Raw genomic sequence first — 17,843 nt, forward strand, 5'->3', positions numbered from 1 at the left:
AGCATATAATATTCAGACCACATAATTAGATGCTGGATTTTTTTTTTGGAGCAAACATATATTAGAAATTTAAAACAAGGATGTTCTACACGGATTCTATAGAGTCAAATTTAGATGCTGGATAAAACTCAAAAGTTTTCAATGAAATATGAAAAGGGGAATTGGGGCCTATAGCCATGAAAAAAACGTTAATTAAAGGACTAGCGCTTTACCCTAACGGATCGATATACGCCGTGATATATACATAATATTACTGTAAGACCCTCTCTAATTTACCGGCTCACCTGCTATGAAAAAAAATTATAAATCATTTTCTTTTAACCCCCAAATAAAACGTGTCTCTTCCCTTTCCACACAACCTCCATTCTCACTTTCTTCATCTACGGTTCTTCCCCTTCCATACGCTTCTATCGCAAATCTCCTCCACCCGCTCGTCTCTATCTCCGTCGTTCTCGCTTCAGATCGTCTCCGTCTTCTATTTTGCTTCTCGGTGAATAGTGCACACCCATACCCATTCCAATTCCAATCATCGATTCTTCTCAGATCTCTTTAGTTACGTTACGTTCTCAGGTTTTAACCTTCGATTCTCTTCATCTCCTGTAATTTTATTTCATATTTGCGCTATACTGAGAACTAGGGTACTCTTTTAGTAAATCTACAGTCTCGTTGCCGTTGCGAAGTTCTCTAATTGATTTAGGGGTTGGGTGATTTGGGGTTGGGGTTTCCCCAACTGTTCTTAGTCTTTGTTAAATTTGAATTTTGTTTTCCTAGCGAATAGCATCTGCGATAGATAGGTTTGTCTGTGTTGACATAGTATGATATCTTTCGTTCCTATTCTATTTGATATGGTATAGGTTAGCATGCGTGTGAACATAGTACGAGATCATTCATTACTATTCTAGTCGACATGGTCTAGTATAACTGTATGTAAACATATTTTAATTGAGATAGAATTGAGTGGTTGCTACTGCAGTATTTTGTATTCCATTTAATTTATTTGCATTAAGTATTCTGTCCTAACCGTGTTTACCTCCTACCTTCATCCTTCAGATCTGGCATGGACGATTTAAACCTTGCGAGTAGATTGTTTGAGACAGGCTTTGAACCCACTGGAAACAAAAGTTTTAACAACTATTTCAACCTATGTCATCGCCATGCCCATCCGCACACGTGTGCTTCTACATAACACATTTATTCTGTTAGAGCACCTATTATATGTTTCTATTATATTTTGATCATGTAAAATGAAAAATCATCTTATTTGCATTCATGCTATAAATTGAAACGTTTAATATCACTTTATTTTGCTTCTGAATTCATACAAATTTAATACTTGCGTATTTTTATATATGAATTGGGGTTTATATTTTCGTGTAGGGTTTCGTGATGATTGGATATGGTTTAGTTTCTGGAATATTGGGAAAGCATTACTTGTTTCTATTTTGTTTGGATATGGAATAGAACATTTCTGAACTTTCATATCATGTGTTCTAATTTTGGTGATATAGAATTGGCATATTACATAATATAATTTAATATAACATAATTTAATTTAATATTACATACCATTATGTATTTTTTAGATTTTGATATATGAGTTTAGAGTTTATATTTGGGTTAGGATTTAGTGATTAGATTTTAGGGTTTAGTTTTTATCTGATATAGAATAAAACTTAGATGATATGGAATATAACTCTCGATGCTTATGTATGTGATCAATAAAGTTATACGTGGATGGCTTTTTCTTCTTTCAAAAAATCACAAATACATACCTCCAGTATTATAAGACGTGGATTTAATTTCCCGAAGGTTTGGTTTGCCTATGTTTTGGGGTTTATATTTACTTAACTTGGGTTTAGTGTTTAATGTCAAGTGTTCTATTACCATCCCCATTAACTTTGTATTTCATGTTGCTCATGAGGACTGTAAATACATGTCTCCAGTATTATGGAAGGTGGATTGGGGTTTATGTTTCCCTAATTTGGGTTTAGTGTTTACTGTCAAGTATTCTATTATCATTCCATTAGCTTTGTATTTCATGTTGGTCAAACATGGATCGACTGTGTACATAGTACCATTTTAAATAGTACGGGTTAGATTGAATAGAAATATTCTCGTAATAGATTGTGCGACTGTGTAAGTAACTCTATAAGACTTATAATCATTAACTTACTCATTTATACTTTAGCATATGGAATAGTTCGCCGCTAAATAAAATAGTATACTTCAATTTTTTTATTCGTAGTTGTTAAATGGAAATTAACTTTCTTTGTAGTCGTTAGAAATATAAGACGGTCTACTATCATTTTCTTTAGCTTAAACATTGATTGTGTCAATGGTTTCTATTTCTAAGTTGGGTTTAGTGATTTAGTTCATTAGTTTATATCTAAATTTTCAGTGTTGCTGTTCTTTCAATTGGAATTGGATTTACAGTGATACTATTCTACCCAAATTAGTATGGAACGTTTGTAATCGGTATAGAATATACGTTTCATTATCTTCTATTTCGCCGTTTCATTTCACGCGCTTTTAAAATTCGCTCACTATTACTATGGGTCACAAAATCACCACGTCGTTTTCTTTATGTGAAGAAACCGGATACCTGTTACTAACAAGGGTATAACCGGCTGGAATGATGGTAAAAAGACAGTCACTACATTCTGTCAAAATCATGTCTATTCTCTTGATTTTCTTTTTAAATATGGCTAGTAAGCCAATAAGCCCATATGAAAATGTATAAAGGTTTTTCATGAAGTAAACGATTTTTTGTTGTTAGACCTACTCTTACAATTGTTGGATTTTATATCAGAGTTACTTGCAGCTCCAGACAATATGCGCTTGATTGTCAAATTTTGGAAGCCTATATTTTGTATTATTTTAAAGATATTTGTAGAGCTATGAAAAAGACATTTAATAAGCGAAAATCAACATTCAAGCAAATGTTATATATAAGCAATTTCAGGCGATTAAATGTATAGTCTTATGATTTAAAATTGTTTTAATCCTCACTACAGTTTTATAATTAAAACTTAAGAGAAAATAAAAACGAATCAAATGGTTCGTATTTTTATACATGAATAATATATATATAGTATGATATACTATTGATGAATAACATGGTCTATTCTTTTTCATAGAGAGTTTCATTTTATTGGTTATTCTATTCTGGTCTGGATATCCATACCACTTCAAGCTTGAGTAGTAGAATAATTTTTCGCTGTAAAAAATAAATAAATAAATAACATGATCTATAAACAATACAGTAAATAAATTGCATTTTCTAGTTGTAAGAAATAAGAATAATCAATAGTTTCATTTTGAAAAAAAAAAAAAAATTCTTCTACCGGTTTTAAAAGTACAAATATGCTTAGCTTCATTTCCTATACTAACTGTTTAACCATTCCAAATCAAATAATTATCGACAGCAAATACTGTGAAAAGTTAGACTTACAACTCTTTTGATTTATGAACAGTATGGTGTTACCGTGTTGGATAGACATAATGTATTTATCACATTGCATACACACCGTGTAGAGTCTGTAGACATCGTCTATGCTCTCCAGAGTCCACACCATCAACCTAATCTTTACGTTTCGTTAATCACTGATTAACTCCCCAAAGTGGTTATGTGTAGATTTAAGCTAGAAGGGAAGCTCGATTTTTTAAATCAACGTTTTGGTTTCTTCATAAAGCCTTTTAAATCCACAGTTAAAACAAAACCGAAGCTATTTGCTTAGCGATAATGTAGGACAGCATATTCGAAAACTCAAATTAGTCAAAAGTTCTGAATTTTTAATTTATTTTATGAGACATATAAATCTTATTCGACACGATCTCTGTCGTACATTACCTTAGGAAACGACTTGTAAAATAAAAAACAATGGAACGAACAGGTAAAAAATAAGACAAGGGTCACTCAACTATTACAGCATAGGAGAGAGCTTTACGAGAACACGAGCCAGATTCAGTTAATTATGCCTGTTTATGAATATATTATGAATTTATTTTGTTTTCCATCACAGTTTCTGAAGTAATCATAATCAAAGTCACATCTCATCTTTTATTCACATGTCCAAAACTATTCATTGAATCATTGTACGCTGCAAATCAAGTTAACAATTAGTTCGTATCTTCTTACATCTCTAGTGCCAGCTTTCACATTACTAAAGTCAATGTGATTAGAATTGTTAATATTATTTTTGTTTGCTCTTGTATACTAAATGGGTAATTCCCATTTGATTATTTTTAAATGTGTAGTCTCTCTCTAGAAAGAGAAATGAGTTATCTGCTTACAAAATTATTCACGAACTTAGAGCATCTCCAATGGGGATGGATGGTAGATTTAAATGTATCTCGTACTTTAAAATTTATGTTTTAATAGTTTGTTAGAAAAAGACGAATTCTATTAATACGTTCTTAATTGCTTAAACAAAAGCTGGAATAGCTCAGTTGGTTAGAGCGTGTGGCTGTTAACCACAAGGTCGGAGGTTCGAACCCTCCTTCTAGCGTTTTTTAGCCATAGTGCATTTTGTCCTTTTTTAATAATGGGCTACAAGTCCATAAGTTGCCATACACATCGTAATTATTTGTTAGACGAAATAATCTAAAAATCCGACAATACAGGTACGTTCAAGCTTGTAAGCCCAATGGTTGGTTTAAAACTAATGGGCCTCCACGAATCAGCCCTTCTCTCGTTCCGTACGTTTCTCGTGATTAGCTTCACAATTTTCAATATTAATTCTTGTTTTTCTTTTCCTGTTTCAAGATCCCAGTAGAGCATTAACTTTGTTTTAAACTCGGACCGAACTCATATAAATAAATGTAAAACAATCAATGAAAAGGAGGATCAGATTACGGCTGGAATAAATGGGAACAGACCGGGTATATCAGGTGGTATATGCTTCTACAACGTTTGATAACGATATAACATTTGAACTGCATTTGACCAATCCTTGTTGAAACTGCGTCTTTACACTAATTTAATATATTTTTATACTCCCTCCGTTTTTTAATATAAGACGTTTTACAGCTATGCACTTAGATAAAAAAAACCATTAATTTCTTATATTTTCTAAACAAAAACATCATTAATTATTTACCTAACCACAATTCAACCAATAGAAAAATAGAAGATATATTACTATTGGTCATACAACATTAATTATTAATAAATTTTACATAGAAAACCGAAAACGACATATAATTTGGAACAAAAAAGTTTCTCTAAAACGACTTATAATAAAAAACGGAGGGAGTATATATCTCTCACAATATTTATTGATATCAAATAAAGGAAAACCAGATGTTAAAAGGTACAAAGTTTCTTTTTGGGAGAATATTAGTTTGTTAAGAACTTGTTTTGTATCAATATAGGCCAAACCTCTGATACAAAATAAATAAAAGAACAAACATATATTTTATTTTATTTTGTGATACAAATGCGCTTTTGGTCAAGTATATCAGGTTTGGATTTATATGGATCGGAGTAGTATAAATTGTTGGGGTTAGAACATCTAATAATATCACCGATGCAAATATCTACTTATTTTGCTCCTTGTAGATTAATTTCAGTAGTAATTTTTTTTTTTTTTTTTGTAAATATTCTTCAAGTTTCAATAGTAATTTGATATTATGAAAAAAAGGCTAATGGAGATACATATGAAGAATAGTTTAAAAGTTAAACCGGGCGTGTATGAATCTCATTTGCAATTGCGGTATGGTTTTGGATTTATTATCAGTTCAAAACAAAAGTGGGTGTAAGCTGTATGTATCAGAGAGGATGATCGGTTCAGTTTCACGAGAGATCCATTCTTGAAGCTCTCACATGTTTCCTATTTCTTCTTCTCCGTTCTCTCGTGTTTCTTCACAGATGGAGACGCTTGATCAATCATCGAAACACAATCTTCTCTTTTTCTATTTTTGGATGTATTATTTATTGATATATGCATATTATTGAGAACATGGCCTCACTAACTGTGTAATTGGAATTAATACGTATACTAAAACCCTATGGAATCTGATTATGATGCAATTTCACTTCACAAACGTCAAATATTGCAAGTTTTAGTTGATAATTTAATCATATTATATATTACCGTTACAAAATAAAAATAAAAAAGGGGGTGATAAAAGGTGTCAAGAGAAGTTTTTGGAGTTAATGGTCAAAATTATATTAGGAAAACTTTACAAAGATGTGAGAGAAAGTTAACTAATGTAACAAACCCTACTCGTTAAACTTTTAAAAACCTGCTTAAATGTTTAAACGTGAACTCATACGAATCAAATTTATGTCTACTATATAAATTTGAAATCTACAAGTTAGTATATGTATTCTCAGTTTCTTGGCAACAATAACTTAAAGGATATATAAATAAATTGTTCAAATAGTTATGGTTTCCTTAGTAGAGTTGCATACTGCTGACAACTATAATAAGTATAACTGGCTGCATGAATATATGTATAAAATATATAGTTTACGTATAAAGACCGGTGCAGTGCACACTTCACACATTGAAAAAACGTTACCGCAACAACATAACACGACAGATAACAAATTCTATCCGATTTGTTCCGATCAATTGCACAGTTATATATGTTCTTCTGTCTTTTCTGCCACTTCATGCCTCTCTCTCATCTTCTCCTTTTGTCTCTATTATCCCTCACTCATCTCTCTACGTATACAAAGACTATACCTGCAAAGAAATTCATATATCGAATGTAATAAAATGTACATTTTTTTTTTTTACAACGCAACTGCCGAGTTGCAATTAGCAAAAACAAGAGAGAGAGAGAGAAAGGTTTTCTCTCGAGTGTCTCTCCACCCCGACGCCGTCAAACCCTAATCCCACCAAATCGATCTTGTTTTCGAGGGGATCGAAGGCACTTGTCGCCGCCGGTCTCCTCCTCCGCCTCTATTTTGCTCGTCTCAGCCACTTTCATCGATCCCATCGACCGCCGTTACCTCCTCTTTGTCGAGCTACTCTGGATTTCTTCTTCGGTGGACCTAATCGGAAGCTAGAGGCGCGTGCCTCTCTTCTCTGGAGTACAGACGAGGGTGTGATGGTGGTGCGATTCTCGGTGGCCTTGATTCTCTGCCTCCTCCGACTGTCGGCGTAAGATCTGGGTCAGATCTTAATCTCAAGAGTGGTGATTTTTCGAGAGCGTAGCTACCTCTCTTCTCATTGCTGCCTTGCCTCCCGATGGTTCAAGGGTCTAGTAGCTTCAAGGTTCTTTAGAGCCTCTCCTCGAGAATTCGTTTTCTCTGAGTACGGCGGAGCCGTGGCTCTCCGTTGAGGGCCTCTTTCCTTTGCTTCAAGTGTTAGCTTCCATGGTTTGTCCCTGTGTTGTGGCTTGTGTCTCTTTCTATTGTTCTTTGGTGGTTGAATACTCAGGGTTCTTGGAGGACAGTCCCGCCGTGTTCCCTCCAGGTCATGATGCTAGAGCCTCGCTCACACTCGGATTCACCTGTTTTTGAGGTGTCTACTGACTTCTCCAGATCTTCATCTCCTTCGCAATGCTCCGGGATGCTTCTCTTGACTGATTTGTTGTCTGCACTTAATCTCTGGGTCGCGTGGCCGGATATGGGAGCATTAAGACCGCCTGCGCTTGACCATGATACATGAGTTTCAAAGCAAGTGTGGTCAGCTTTGATAGTCAGGTTGTGAGCTTCCCGAGCGGTTATTGGTGTTGTCTTCAACGAAGCCCACCTCAGCTTGCACCGGATTGGGTGTTGCCGGCCCTCCGTCGTCGCAGCTTGAGAGAATCTCCGGGTTTGTCTTCGGCATTTCAACACCGTTTTAGCCTACTCTTCGATGCTTAAGGCTCAGCCTCAGGTATCAAGAAATGCTTGTGTAAGGTTCTAATAGCTAATGTTTGTTGCAATAATCTTAGTTCTAAGTGTTGTTCACCTCTGAACACTCTTAGTTCTCTCTAGGTTCTATGGGTTTTTTATATTTTTGCGGCCAATAGAATCTGAATTAGCTTTCGAGCAGATCAGATTTCAATTTGTATTGTGATCAGACCTTCATTCAAGTTAATGATATTTACACTTTTAGCGAAAAAAAAAATCTACTTTTTAGCGAAAAGATTGAGTATTGTCGAGGTAATTATTATGCAAGAGAATTATAACATGTTCTACATGCAACATCGTAATTCTAGTTTTAGTTGTTAATACATAAATATTGAATTTTATATACATGTTAACAAATCTATATGCTCATATTAATTTGTACCATTAGCTTTTTGTAATTCGTTAAGATTTTTCTTTTTTGCATTTAATATCTTAAAATGAATGATAAAACTCTGGATATTAAAGTTTCATTTTGATAAACACACTCTTTTAATATTAATAAATACAAAGACAATTTTTTTTGCTACAAAAGCAAAAACATTCAAATAATTAACTCGACAAGAAAAGAAAATTAAAGTGATTTAAGTCTCATAAACAAAATAACTATTTACGTCTCCAACTTTTTGAAGACAAAGCCACTTTTTGTTTACTCAATATCTATAAATAATTAAGCCAAACAAACGTTTCTAAAACATACACAAGCTCACATACATGCAGAATCATTTTATATATAAATTCACACCAGACGAAACCCTTTTTACCAACTGTTCCTCAATCTCTCTCGCTCTCATCATACTTTTCTTGTTCCTTTATTTCTCTCGTCCCATCATTATCATGTCCTCCCATACCAATCTCCACTCTCCTAAACCGGATCACCGTATCACCGGTGCGTCCCATACCAAAAAACCACCGTCTTCCACCGCTTCTCAAGACCAACAAACCCTAAAATGCCCTCGTTGCAACTCCTCAAACACAAAGTTTTGTTACTACAACAACTACAGCCTCTCTCAGCCTCGTCACTTCTGCAAATCTTGCCGCCGTTACTGGACACGTGGCGGTTCCTTAAGAAACGTCCCCATCGGTGGCGGTTGTCGGAAAACCAAAAAATCAATAAAACCTAACATTATAGCTCCTTCTTCTTCTTCATCTCAGAGATTTTTCTCTTCAACCATGGAAGAAGCATCTAAATTCTTCACTCCTCCAACAGCAATGGATTTTCAGCTCGCTGGATTATCTCTCAACAAAATAAACGATCTTCAACTTATGAATAATCAAGAAGTTCTTGGCCTTAGGACGACCATGGAGCAGGTCGAAACAACACCTGTTGATGTCGGATCAGGTTTAACCCTAATGGGTTTTGGAGATTACAGCAGCAACAACAACAACCATTCACCGGCGACTTTCACAACCGATGGAAACTTAGCTACGTCGATAGAAACTTTGAGTTGTTTAAACCAAGATTTACACTGGAGGCTTCAGCAACAGAGGATGGCTATGTTTTTTGGCAACTCTAAAGAAGAGACTGTTGTTGTGGAGAGGCCACAGCCGCTTCTTTACCGGAATCTCGAGATCGTTAACTCATCGCCGTCGCCGACAACTAAGAAAGGAGAGAATCAGACAGAGTGGTACTTTGGTAATAATAACGACAACGAAAGGGTGATTAATAACAATGAAAATAATAACACAGGAGGAAGCGATCAATGGAACAATGGACTTCAAGCTTGGACTGATGTTAATCATTATAATTAATGCTTTGCCATGATTCTTGGTAAGTTTAAGATAAACTATATTTATATGATCAAGATTTAAAACTATGTGTGTTTGTGATGTCACTTCCAAAAATATTTATGTTTATGGTTTTGTTTTATTTGGGTGTTCTTTGTAGTAAGCTTTTGTTGTTGTTGTTTGGGTTACTATTGTTGTATTATAAGTTTCAATTTGTAAACAAAACCAAAATTCAAGAATTGATAGATATATACTGTATTAGATTCTCTAACTTTTTCATTAGTCTGTTTTTTTTTTAATATTGGGCGAATTCAAAACAGGATTTACTGTGCTTAAAGCTTAATTATTGAAAGGCTCTTGGACTTGAGCTTAGTGGTGAAATTCTCAACTAACTAATTGGTGGTTGCCTGGTTGGTGTTTCAGAAAAAAAAACTAATTGGTTCACCTTTGTTTTGAAATATAAGATGTTTAGAATAATCTTTATGTTCTAATATATAAGATATTCTCATATTTTTAAGTACCTTGAACTTTATCAAATATTGTGGAACCAACCAAATTTAATAATTCTATTTTATAATTGGTTGAATAATTTTAAATTTTAAATTCCAATTATATTTTTTAGATAAAAACAAGTTTCTTAATAAATGTGTTTTATCTAAGACATCTTGTATTTAGGAATGGACGGAATACTAATTAAAAATAAATCTTCAAATGTGATTCTCAGTAAACAGATTATGTCTCCTTGGGATTAGTTATAATACCAATCAATTCATTTTACTTGATTTAATAAGTTTAACTGAGCCTAATTATACCCAAAATTGAAATTTGCCATCCACATCAATTGAACTGTGCCCTAGTGAATAATGAAATCTCAATAATTCTAGACAGTGTAATATTCGTTACAACATCGATAGTTGTGCTGTAAGTAGAAAATATAGACTGATGTTGCATGAAAACTTTGTCAGTGAAGTGTGGTCTAATTAATGTACATACAAGCATATAGCATCTTAGAAGACACTGAACTATGTCGAGTCTACGTGAACACAGAGAGCAGGCCTTAGCCTTCTTTTGCAGTCTCTCTACACATGAGGTTTTTATATATGTACGCATGAACACATATAATGTATATGTTTTAAATTCTGTCAAAATCACTACAAATAAACGAAATATAAATGTCTAAAAAATTATTCTTATAAATAATTTTATTACGATTTAGTTTAACTAACAAAAGTTAGAATTTAGTCATGACTATAATTGTATTTATAAGCTCACTCGTAAACGTTATAGAGACAAAGCTATGTTTTTTAAAATCACAAGAGTAATTTTGTTATTCCAATTATTTTGATAGATAACTATATCATTTATCTGTACGAATACACACACACATCTGCAAGAATTAATGTTTATAGGTTCCGGTCACTTAGGGCCTGACTGGTTCAACCGCAGCGGTTGCGGTTGCGGTTGCGGGAGTTTGCGGATGCGGGTGGTTGCGGTTTCTAGCGGTTTTAAGAGATTTGTACGACTGGTTCTGCGGTTAGAAATTGGTGCGTTTGCGGGATACTTATGACTGGTTAACTACCAAATGCAGCAGCGGTTAAATAATAAATTAACAATATTTACATTTTATACAATTATAAAAATATCAAAAATAATAATATTATAATAAACATAAAAGTTATATTTAGAAAGTTATAGTTTAATTTTTTAAAAATATAGAAAATATTTTTATTTTACAGTTTTATAATATTAATTAAAATATAATAGATATATTTTAGCATTTTTATAATTCCAATTTAATTTTTTTATTGAATATTTTTATTTTTGTATTTATATTGTTTTGGAAAAAAAAGAAATTTTTTTTATCCTCCCGCAACCGCCCGCAACCGCAAACGCTAGCTGGAACCAGCTTTTGAATTTATGAGGTTCAGAGCGATTTGGAGCGGTTTGGAGCGGTTTGAGCGATTGTTGCAAAACGCCAACAACCGCTACCAACCGCAAAAGCTGCGTTTGCAGGTGGTAGCGGGAAACCCAGTCATACCCTTAAAAGGTGATGTTGGTTACTCCCAAACAAAAAGGCGATGTTGGCACTTTTCAATACTACATTCTCCTTACAATAAGCTTTTTTTTATTGATCATTAGTAAGTTTGCTTTAGAAGATCATTGTCTTTCGGATATCTTAACTTTTAGTTTTCTTTTTCTTTATCATCTCTGTTAAATCATCATAAAAAGGTAATATAAATCAAGAATAAACCTTTTCTTGCTTTTGCTCGAGACACCACATTAACTAGCCAAATAATAAGCTTAAAGTGTAATGTAATTTATAAAAAATAAATAACTTTTATATACAACATGTTGAAGTATTTTGTGATAATTTAATGAAACGGATAGGTAGTGAAGGAGCATGATGAATGTGAATACAAGTGATGTAACTGCCTAGTTATATCATGCAATATGAGTAAATTTAATATGTCGCTATTTCACGGCTTTGCTACAAGAATCAAATATAAACCAATTGCGAGGAGGAGATAATATGAAGTTTGTACATGTGTGAGGCCGTTCGTCGAACCTAAGCACAAATATGAAATTTGTCATAACCTCATCACAACATAACGTCTTTTGATAATGACGAGAAAGAAAGAAAGAAGAGAAAGCTTCCAACAGAAAACAAGTTACATGTTTTTTTTTGTCACGTCATTACTTTTACTTTGTATATATAGTAACGCAATAAACTCCAAACTACTAGATTTAAAGGTCTATATATAAATATTTCGATTTGAGTTAAGTATCGCCAACTGAGAAATTAACAACTAAAAGCTTCATTTTCCTTTGAAATGCTCAAAATGAACAATGAATCATGTGTTACTTTTTCTGAGAATAATAATCATAAACTACGTTTTCATCATAAAAACAGTTTACCCTTTTCTATTTTTGTAAAACTGTAACATTGTCATTATTTCATTCATATGCACAAGAGTAACAACCAAATACAAAAAAAAAAACGGTGGCCTCATTTCCATTGTCAATGACTCAATATGAAATGGCCATGTTAAGAAGTTACTCGTGATGCAGAGAAGCCTAGATTGAATATTAAAATAGGGTTCGATGAACTGTCTTTTTTTTGTGTGCAACCGATGAACTGTCGCTTGTACCAAATAAGCTTGAAATTCTAGAGAAGGCGATCACTCCCCCGTGACAATTTCAATTCATCGCCGATGCATTTTTCCTCCGACCAATACCTTAGAGTATGTCGGTCAGCTGTCGGAATATTTGAAAATGCCACAAGGCCCATTTAGGCACTAGTTGACCCACTTGAGAGCATTTTAGCCCCAATAATCTTTTAAACTGGAGAAGGCCTATTAAGAGATTTTTATGCTTTCATAGCACCTGAAAGTGACACAAACCGTTCTGAAATATTTTTTCCTTCTAATTCTCTGTTTTTGCATCATCAGAGAATCTTCGATACAACTCGGGAGTGATGGTATGGTGAAAGGTCACTAGCTTCTTTATATGGCATAGCAAGTGAAAGTTGTTTTTCTTAATTGCCTTTTTACATGAAGAGAAGGTATATGTTAGGACTAATTTTTTTTGGAACTACTTTTAAGCTACAAACTGTTGGTAATAACATTGTTTAGTTAGTCCTAACTTAGCGTTTATAGCTCAGTGGATAGAGCTTTGTTTCGTAAGCAGAAGGCCGAAGATCTTGTTAGGCTTTTGCGTTGATGAATTTAACTATTTTCCACGGAGACGTAAAGATTCTATGTCACATCCACTATCTATGTGGTTCGGTTAGATAGTCTAAGTCCGAACACTTCAGAGGCCTTGGCAGAAGCTAAAGCCCACACATTGGTGTCTAGGCCCGTTCAACCAACAGCTCTGCTATGCAACGGTAACAGAGGACCAAAGCAGATGACGCCAAACTACGGTCTCCGTACTGCTGCTCCAGCTCACGTTACACAGCACTTCAGAGGCCTTGGCAGAAGCTAAAGCCCACACATTGGTGTCTAGGCCCGTTCAACCAACAGCTCTGCTATGCAACGGTAACAGAGGACCAAAGCAGATGACGCCAAACTACGGTCTCCGTACGGCTGCTCCAGCTCACGTCACACAGCTGTGTAACAGATTTGATTCCTTAAAGCTATGTGCTGTCACATGCTGAGCTGTGCCCTAGTTGGTCTCTCAGCTTTACTATATATTCAGATGTTATGTAACCATTGTAATCAAGAAAGAAACCTTGAATAAAACGTTATCTTCTTCATCTCTACCCTAAGCTTCTCTTAGCTTACACTTAACCCACACATGTAGAAAGTTTGACACATGCCTATTCTTTTCATTTTCGTCGTTAGATTTTTCTATTTTATGCACTTAAGTTAGAGCTTGAGATGGTGGGTCCAATGATGTCGCGCCTGATGTGTTTCGAATAAACGTCTTTTAACTAAGCTCCATGATGACTCGTGACGGTCGTGTCGTCAACCAGAACACTCTCATGAATGTTGTCTATCTTGATATTGACCAGTTTATTATATAAGAAAGTTAAATATATTTTTAAAATAAGGTCTAGGGTGGTTAAAGCTTAATTGCCTTTGTGTTTCATACACAGTCCGCCATTTATCGCTTATGCTGCTTTTAAAGGTTGCATCAATAATAAAAAATAGCTTGAAGAGACCCAACAAAGTATAAAAACAATGTCAGTGCTTCACATGGCTAATATTAGTGGCCTCACAACAAGTCATAACTATATTTTAAAACACAGAGGATGTCTTGTCTTCTCATCCACTGTAATTACGGAAAATGCCATTGACCAGCTCCAGATAATATATGTCAGCCGTCGGCGTGTTCGTTCGTTGGATAGCGTTAGTTACGGAACTCTTTTATCTTTTGTAAAAAAGTGAAACAGAACTCTCGACTTGCATGCATGTGGTGGATTTTGTATAAATATAGCATAGATTCCAATCCATTACCAGTCATAATAAACCTGGTCTTTCATCTTCTTCTTCTTCCACTTTGAAGCTTTCTAAAAATCTTCTAAGAATAAACATTTCTAAAGATAAAACTCTCTAACAAAGACAAGAAGCAAAAGAAAAAAAAACAACGGTTCAGAAACCACACATTAGAAGAGAAGACAAACCTCTGCTTTCCTGTTTCTCCGGACTCTCTTCCTTCTCCTCACGGAGATGTTACTCTTCGGAGAAACTTTCATGAAGCTTTGAGTTTTTTTTTTTAATATTATCATTCAAAGCTTCTTCTCACAGAGAATCCAAGAGGACGAAGGCCATGGCTGTTGAAGGTAAGGCTATATAGTCAATGTTACGACATTATGTTTATGCCTTGTCTTCTAATGAAAAAATCTACTCAAACATGTTATGTGCAGAGATGGAGAAGAAGAAAAAGAAGAAGAACAAAGGAAGCAATGAAAAGACGGAGACGGAGAACAGCGACTCATTATCTATCGACGATCCATCGCCGAGATGCGTTCTTGAAATCCCATTAACGAGTTCGGACTCCGACAACAGCAGCAGCTGCAGCTCGTGCTCGCCTGATAAGTCATCGTCGCCGTTATCTACAACTCCTCCGAACGTCTCGTCTCTTCAGCACCACGGTCTTCAATGGAACAAGATGATAGACTCTATCAAGAAGAAGTCCATAAGGAGATTCTCTGTCATTCCTCTCCTCGCCAGCTACGAGCTCACGAGGAAAAACATGCGGCGGAAACAGCCTAAGCTATCTCCTTCTCCTGTTGACTGCGACCAAATCCTCGTAGCTAAACCCTCGTGGCGGAACTTCACGTACGAAGAGCTTGTTGCCGCCACCGACAGTTTTAATCCCGGTAAGGTTTGGTAAGGTTATGTTCATGGCCAGTCCTGAAATTTTAAAGATTTTAAGAATCATAAACAGTTTTAATCCCGGTAAGGTTCGGTAAGGTTATGTTCATGGCCAGTCCTAAAATTTTAAAGATTTTAAGAATCATAAACAGTTTTAATCCCGGTAAGGTTCGGTACATGGCCGGTCCTGAGATTTTTTTGAGATCTATAGATTTTTATTAAGAATTTTAATAAAGTTTTTAAAATAATTAGAATGCTCTGTATCTATATAAATGTTTTTTTAAATAAAAAATTGCGGGATAAGACCAATGTTTCCCTGGAATGTGTCAAGATCCGGTCCTGGTTATGTTCTTGTGTCTCCTAGTGGCTAGCATGGATCTTGATGTGTTGTACGTGTTTTTGTTAGAGAATATGATTGGGAAGGGAGGACATGCGGAGGTGTACAGAGGAGTTTTACCTGACGGAGAGACGGTGGCCATCAAGAAGCTGATGAGACACGCCATGGAAGAAGAAGAAAGAGTCAGCGACTTCTTATCTGAACTAGGGATGATCGCACACGTTAACCACCCAAACGCAGCAAGGCTTCGCGGTTTCAGTAGCGACCGCGGTTTGCATTTCGTGCTCGAGTACGCTCCGCACGGCAGTCTCGCTTCTCTACTCTTCGGTACACTCTCCATTGCAATAAAAATGCTTTTAAAACATTATTAATTGTGTTTATGTTTCTTTTAAACCTTTGTAGGGTCTGAGGAGGAGTGTTTGGATTGGAAGAAACGGTATAAAGTGGCTTTGGGTGTAGCTGATGGTTTGAGATATCTTCATAATGATTGTCCTAGACGGATTATTCACCGTGACATCAAAGCTTCCAACATTTTGCTAAGTCAAGATTATGAAGCTCAGGTATTTTTATTGATTGATTAATTCAACAATCAAAAACTAATCAGTTTTAGCTGAATCTGATATGAATTTTTTTTTTTTGGTAGATATCTGATTTTGGACTTGCTAAGTGGCTCCCAGAGAATTGTCCTCAACATATTGTTTTCCCTATCGAAGGCACATTCGGGTCAGACACAGATTTCCACGGCTACACAATCTCTTCTTGATGTTTAAATCTTAACCAGGTTTGGTTCTTTGTTTCTCTTACAGGTATCTAGCTCCAGAGTACTTTATGCATGGGGTTGTTGATGAGAAGACGGATGTGTTTGCTTTTGGGGTGTTGCTTCTAGAGATCATAACTGGTCGTCGAGCGGTTGATACAGATAGCAGGCAAAGCATTGTGATGTGGGTAATGATCTGAAACTGCTCTTCTTCTTCTCTTTGTACGCATTTTACAACAATTAAGACAGTTTGAAATGCTTATTTTTCAAGGTGAAACCACTTCTGGAGAAGAGCAGCTTGGAGGAAATAGTTGATCCTAAGCTAGGAAATGACTTTGATGAAACTGAGATGAGAAGGGTGATGCAAACAGCTTCAATGTGCATACACCATGTAGCCACTATGCGTCCTGATATGAACCGGGTATGTTCCATTTCCAAAGCCAAACTAGTCCCATTAGTGTTTGATCTAATAATAAGCAACTTATGAATTGGGTTGGTTTTGGATGTAGTTGGTGCAGCTATTGCGTGGGAATGACCGGTTAGCTGAGCCGCACGGCGGAGCAAGAACAGTGAGTCTCGACGGGTGTGACCTACAAGATCATACCTCTTCCTCGTACCTTGACGGTCTCATTCGGCATAGACAACTCTTAATGGAGTGAAGCAACCAATCCAACAACAACAATAAAAGTATTACCTTGTCTTTCTTGCATGTGATTTTACTCCATATTCTCCATTGTAAAAATCTCTAAAAGAAAGGAAAGATTGTATGTATAATTGGCCTCTAGTCTCAGCTTATGCTTGTGTCTTCAACCTTTGTTCATGTGAAAGCTGTAGTCACTTTTGAAATCCGAATGATTAATCGAAAAATCTCGCAACTTTGTAATATGAATAGGTAAAACTATTAGAAAATTATGGAAATAGAATATATAGTCACTTGTTTAGTCATCAGAAATCATTCAAGAAATCATCAAGTATCTGTCTCAACAAGGCCTAACCAAGTTCCGAACCAAACACCGAGCCACACTCCAAACCCAGCGTCAGCTAATCCAAGCCTCTTGCCTCCTTGCGAGGCTGAAAGCACCACTACGATATCCCAATCTCATCAATCACTCGCAAAGACATCTCTCACCAAAGCCGACCATGCATGTGATCATTTCTTTAGCTGCATTAGTTTCATACGTAAACTAAAATTATCAAAACTAACAAACATGAATATAAAACCTTCATAAGACAAACTAAATTTGGGAATTATTATTTATTTTTAAATAACTAGTGAGAACATAAATACGAGGTTCTTGAATAGCTAAGCAACCTCGACCCACATTGGACAGCGATGCATGCTCTTGATGTTACACG

General features: G+C 35.4%; 2 protein-coding genes and 1 non-coding gene across 3 annotated transcripts; all 3 read left to right on the forward strand.

Annotated features, from left to right (window-relative positions):
* The first annotated feature begins 4,434 nt into the window (after positions 1 to 4,434).
* TRNAN-GUU lies at positions 4,435 to 4,508 on the forward strand. Its single transcript has one exon. It is a non-coding gene; the product is annotated as a tRNA-Asn (tRNA).
* Positions 4,509 to 8,407: 3,899 nt separating this feature from the next.
* On the forward strand, positions 8,408 to 9,875 carry LOC106426219 (dof zinc finger protein DOF5.7-like). The gene has a single exon (XM_013866935.3). The coding sequence runs from the start codon at positions 8,561 to 8,563 to the stop codon at positions 9,596 to 9,598; it is 1,038 nt and encodes a 345-aa protein (XP_013722389.1). The 5' UTR covers positions 8,408 to 8,560; the 3' UTR covers positions 9,599 to 9,875.
* A 4,416-nt stretch (positions 9,876 to 14,291) lies between these two features.
* Positions 14,292 to 17,364, forward strand: LOC106405813 (receptor-like cytosolic serine/threonine-protein kinase RBK1). Its single transcript, XM_013846360.3, has 8 exons — positions 14,292 to 14,858; positions 14,943 to 15,398; positions 15,800 to 16,057; positions 16,133 to 16,290; positions 16,374 to 16,453; positions 16,537 to 16,675; positions 16,759 to 16,908; positions 16,997 to 17,364. The coding sequence occupies exons 1-8, from the start codon at positions 14,846 to 14,848 to the stop codon at positions 17,144 to 17,146; spliced, it is 1,404 nt and encodes a 467-aa protein (XP_013701814.1). The 5' UTR covers positions 14,292 to 14,845; the 3' UTR covers positions 17,147 to 17,364.
* The last annotated feature ends 479 nt before the right edge of the window (positions 17,365 to 17,843 follow it).

The sequence above is a fragment of the Brassica napus genome, unplaced genomic scaffold (genome assembly GCF_020379485.1).
Source record: "Brassica napus cultivar Da-Ae unplaced genomic scaffold, Da-Ae ScsIHWf_806;HRSCAF=1155, whole genome shotgun sequence".
Lineage (NCBI taxonomy): Eukaryota > Viridiplantae > Streptophyta > Magnoliopsida > Brassicales > Brassicaceae > Brassica > Brassica napus.